Source organism: Cynoglossus semilaevis, chromosome 4, assembly GCF_000523025.1.
Source record: "Cynoglossus semilaevis isolate Cse_v1.0 chromosome 4, Cse_v1.0, whole genome shotgun sequence".
Lineage (NCBI taxonomy): Eukaryota > Metazoa > Chordata > Actinopteri > Pleuronectiformes > Cynoglossidae > Cynoglossus > Cynoglossus semilaevis.
In genome coordinates, this window is record NC_024310.1 from 1,622,345 (window position 1) to 1,627,903 (window position 5,559).

Below are 5,559 nucleotides of genomic sequence, written 5' to 3' on the forward strand. Positions count from 1 at the left end.
TGGTTCCCTGTCAGACACTGGTGTTGAAATATCCAACCGTAAAAATCCACAGCTGGGGGGCGCTCTAAGCCAGTGTTTTTAACCACAACAGTGTCCTCCTCCTCCTCCTCCTCCTCATAGAGTGGAATGTATTTACCGGATCAGGAGCTGTGGCTGTAGGGGGCGCTGCAGTCTGACTGTTTCCTGACTGAACTGTGAGCGTACCTCCTCCAAATGTTTGAAATTAGAAAGAATTCTATGAATATATTTGAAATATATAAGAATATTTCATTATTTAATATATATATATATACATAAAAAAATATATTTCAAAATGTGTAAACATTAGTTATATTTATTGTTAATTTATGTACATAAAGAAATGATCAGATCTCTAATCCAGTTTAAGAGTTTCTAACAAAATGTCTTTTCTTCTATGAAGTGCATGCAGATGTGTCTGTGAATATTCCAGTGTGCAACTTTGATTTTTCTTTTTTTCTTTTTGCATTTGTGTGTGTGTGAGTGTGTGTGATTTTGCGTGCGTGCGTGTGTGAGAGCGAGGGCGTGTGCGCACACACGGGTGTGTGCTGTAGTTAGTGTGAGTTTTTTAAACCATACCACTCCAGTATGGTTAGGGTCCTCGGTTTGTTTCCTTTCTGGCTCCCGCGGCCAGACTGCCTTTTTGTAATGCTAATGCTAATGCTAATGTTTGAATGCTGCCTTGCATTAGCCCCCACCAGGGTACAGTTTACGACCGAAGAAGAGTTCTGCTCCTAAATGAAGTATCCAGATAAATGTACAGCCACAGACATGAGTTGTCATTTCCTCCTCTGATATATTTGGCTGAAGTCCAGGGTCAGAGTTCAAAGGTCAACTTGATCTTGATGATCTTTTTTTTCCCCCCTCTTGTAAATGGATATGTGACGTTTGTGGAGATGAGCCCTTTATTCTTCCCTCTGTGTCATCACTTGGTGGTTCCACAAACTCTTTTGTAAAAAAAAAAAAAAAGAAAGAAAGAAAAAAAGGAATAGTTTGACACTTTGAGGGATTTTTTTAGATTCGGAAACAGGATTATTTCACAGCTAACTGAAGCTAGCATACGGCGTTAGCCAATAAATAAACCGCACATTCAAAACAAAGTTTCAAACACTCGGCTGCAGAAAACCTCAATGCGCAAATGAAAGGTGGCGTTAGCTAAAAAAAAGCTAACTGGCTAGCTAGCCATACTTTCTTCTGGCAGGATATTAGCCATGTAGCTTTTCTGAGCATGGATATTTGTGTAGTATTTTGACCTCACAGAGGAGAACCTGAGCGTGTTGGCTGTATGTCTACCTCATAGATCATATATAAGAACCGGACACAGCTGTTGGGTTCTAGAAGTAAAACCAGGGCAGTGAAGTTACGATGAACCAGTAGGGGGTCTAACTCTGAGCTAACTTTTTACTTCCATATGTTACATGGTCATTACAGCTTAAAAGACGGCACGATGTCCAGCGTCCAGTCGTTGTGCTTCGTTTTGGTCATTTGGTTTGACACGACGTGATCGAGTTTCATTTGTGCTTCATTAGATACCGCTACGTCGCTAACATCTGGTTTAATTGGTTAAAAGGTAATATATTTAAATGTGTGTCCCACTGATAAAACTGAACAGACTGATCCTGGGTCAGTCTACACTGGAGACCTGCTGTAGTTGGACTGTGTTTGTTGACCTACAGTCCAGTCTGAAAACAGGACAGTCTTTATTTACATATGAAAATACACAAATACCAAAAGCTGTAATACTCCAGTGTTAACTTTGACGTCAGGTTTGTTCCCTCTGGTTTCCACCACCGGTCCCTGCTGAAACCCTGATTTTTGTTTTCCCAAAATGTCAAACTATTTGTTTTTCCTTTTACCTTTTTACCAAACGCTCCTCTCTTCCTTCTTCCCCGTTTCACGTGTCTGTCTTGGATGCAACAACAGCATGAGAATTAACTTTACGCATCGAAATTGAACCAAAAGAACTAAGTAGAAATGTACCTTCGCAAATAGTAACGTTGTTTTGAAATGAAGTATTTATCATGTATGACATGTATTATATATAATACCAAATGAGGTGTTGAACGGAGCACCTTGTCAGAGACCCCTGAGCACTTCCTAGTTATGAGAAACTTTCAAGTGTTAAAAAAAAAAAAAAAAAAAAAAGGAGGAGAGCGGGCGAAGCACTTTAAGAGTTCAGGTGAAGACGACGGAGAGAGAACTGTGTTGGTGTTGTTGGAGGTCAACATAAGGGTCAGGAGACCACACTGGTCATTTAGAGTTTCCAGGTTTGTTATGAATGGCTGGATGTTGTTCTTGCTGCTTTGTTACTGATCAAACTTTGTCAAGTTTTTGCCTGAAGTCCATGTCCCAGAGTCGATATCTTCTCAAACAAAGCACAGCACGCTGTTCCTGTGTTTCCCCCCCAGGTGTCACTCATCGTTTGACGTGCGACGAGTGACATGTCACTGAACGACTTCCTGTCAAAAGCGTCAGATTTGCTGTTTCTGTGTTTGTGGAAAGTCATGCCAACTGTACGACCTGAATGTAAACATTTGGGCGAGCTTTTCTCTTCAACTCTAAATCATATATATATATAAGAAACAATCAGAGTGGCACTGAACCATCGACGATCACAGTCTGTCCCATGGTACATTGATTGATTTGTTTATGTATTAAGATGTTTTTCTCTTGTTTTGTTGTTTTTTTCGAGGGTCCAACGGAGTCGAGATTTTTTGATCTGTTTGTTTGTTTTTTTGTTTTTTTTTCTTCCCTGCTCTGGTTTGACACTGATGAACTGCTGATGCTGAACTCCATGTTCACGGCTGAGTGACAACTTTCCTGGTCAATCTTTTTTTTTTACACTGCTCTGCTGTAGAACACACTTCCATCCAGGTCCAAACTGAACATACACTCCAATAAACCCTCACAGCAGAACGTGATTCAATTCCAATATGCAAATTCTGTTTCATCTGTTTTTTGTATATTTATTGAAGTATTTATTTGCCCTCTTCTCTCTCCGTGTTTGTTATCGTCACCAGTGTTCTGCGTTCATTTGTCATCACTGCACAGCTGTAGCACCAAGACTGGATCTGATTGTTTCATGTTTCACCTAAAACCACTAATGAATCAAACGCTCCACTGGCTGCGTTGATCGGCGTGCGCGGCGACCGCGGAGTCGCCCGTACGGCGTCAGAAGTCCAGACAACGGGCGTAGAAAATGACAACAATCGGCTGATAAACAACCACAAGCAAATCTCCTTCTTTTCCTTCTTCTTCTTTGAGTGTGTCTTGGTTTGAAAACAAACACTGTTCTGATGTAGTTTTTGTTCAACACAAAATCTATTGTATGTTTTTTTAGAAAAAAAAATGTTTTGATCTCTATTGAGAGACTTTTAGTGAAATTTATATATGAGATAATTATGCTGTAAGTATATGTCATGTATTTACAGTGCACACACACACACACACACACATTCTCACTCACAACAGAATCCGACCTGCGCTGCGCGTAGGTCTCTGACATGCAGACGACTCATGGAGAAACGGTGGCTTCCTGGTTCATGTGAAGTAGAGACTGGAAGTATGAATAAAAAAAAATACACTGACCAGAATGTTTTGGTATTTTAATTGTCTTACTTCAGCTTAGTTGGTTAGTTAGTTAGTTAGTTAGTTAGTTAGTTAATGTCCTAAAAATCAGACTCTTCATCAGTGCACTGTCGCTTTAAGACCAGATATTTGTCTAAAGTCTAATCCGATGTTTCACAAACTTTTTTTTAAGCCACGTCACATACGTTCTCACCACCAAACAGAAAACTGATAAAAAAATATTTGTAATGAAATCTAATAATCTTCTAGTTTAAATGACCTCATCATTGATTAAAATCTCAGCCTGTTTAGTTGAAGACAACACTGATAAACTGGCAGGAATTGAAGAAACTCACAAAGATCTTCTTCAACAGCTCTGATTATCTTTTTTATTTTTTTTTAGTTTTCATCGCCATCCGCTGCCCCCTAGCGGAAGAAGATTTAATTGTTCTGAAAATTGTCCCGATTAGTGAAATGGGATCATTTTCCCACGGCCCACTAGTGTGCCACGAACCAGTGGTTGGGAATCACTGGTCCAAAGGTGTCACTGTGGAGCAGCAGCACAGATCAGTATGAAATATTTATATTTCACTGCACTTTTATCAAATGAAATATTAAAATTTGAATTATTGACGCTGCCCCTGTTACTTTGACAGACGGTGGACCGGGACACGACTCTGAGGACGACCTTCTCACGGTCAACATTATCAGACAAAACCAGGTCAAAACCTGCAGCAATGACCTACGTCTACGTCCAGCAGGATTCTCCGTCAGCTCCTTCATGATCCAGGACAGAGGAGGAGGAGGAGGAGGACAAGGACCGCGGTCCATCCCTGAGCCACGGGTAGAGACAACCAGCCATTCAGTGTTAGCATCTCTAATTCATTCATGAATTAACCTAACGTTACACCTCAGTAATTCCTGGCACAACATTTTGGGAATCACTTCAGAAGTCAATGTTTAATGAATGAATGAAATTCATCATTTTAAACTAAATGACATGTTTTAGTTTTTGATGTTTCAGCTCTTCTTTAATGACGGTTCGCATATATTTAAGAACCAGTTTGACCCAGTCTGGGCCTGGGGTAATAAGACCTTATCACCCCGGCCACAGGCAGACATAAACCCTTCCCCTCAAGTCCTTCATTAGTCCCTCCAGCTCAGACAGAGGGGATGGGTGAGGTCGGCGCGTCGCCGCAATGAATCAAGGGGGATGGGACAGCGTTGAGGCTCAGCATCCCCTGACCGACCAATCAGAGCTGAGATTAAATTTTCAGTAGGGCGGGGTGACTCTCCACCTTCTCCCTGAGCTGTCCTCGGTGGGCTTCACTGCTGCTGCTGCTGCTGCTGCTGCTGCTGACAGCTGTGGAGCAGCACACAGACAGAGGGACCTGGACACCATGCCGCTCCAAGGAAACCGTGCAGCATCACATGGAATGGGCTGCAGCCCGGCCCGGTGTAGCCCAGGACTGCCGTCGTAAATCGAGGACTGTCGAAAATCACCGGGAACATTTTTAAAGCAGAACTGTTTGTCTGTTCCCTGCAGGAAATCTTGGATTTTTTATTTTTTTATTTTTTATTTTAAATATACTTCCAGTCGGACATGCACCGCGCGTACTCGTTCCCGGTGACTGTGGAGCGCGGTCGGACCAAGGAGCGGCTGGAGGCGAGTCTGGCCGGACTGTGTGAGCTGGAGCTGCGGAAGCAGAGGCAGGAGTGCCTGGTGCTGGGAGCTCTGTCTCTGGGAGAACCTCTGGACCAGGACCGGTCCAGACCCGGAGACCTGGCGTGTTTCAGCAGCTGGGGTCAGGAGAACCTGACTCTGAGGCGACAGCTGGTAAGAAAGTTGATGCTGAGCATCTTTGACTCTTCGGGTTCGGGTTCAGGTTCGGGTTCCTCCATCACACACAACTCACAGGTTCTAAACCCCTGAAAGTTCTCTGTCTGACCCCGGGCTGGACTCTGGACCTGTTT

The 5,559-nt window shown here is 42.7% G+C and overlaps 1 protein-coding gene across 1 annotated transcript in view; it reads left to right on the top strand.

Annotated features, from left to right (window-relative positions):
• Nucleotides 1-4,045: 4,045 nt before the first annotated feature.
• The window catches only part of dact3b (dishevelled-binding antagonist of beta-catenin 3b), a 10,204-nt gene continuing 8,690 nt past the window's right edge, over nucleotides 4,046-5,559 (top strand). Inside the window, exon 1 of the mRNA XM_008308498.3 lies at nucleotides 4,046-5,422. Within this exon, the coding sequence (XP_008306720.1) occupies nucleotides 5,189-5,422 (234 nt within the window). The 5' untranslated portion in view covers nucleotides 4,046-5,188. The remainder of the gene's footprint in view (nucleotides 5,423-5,559) is intronic.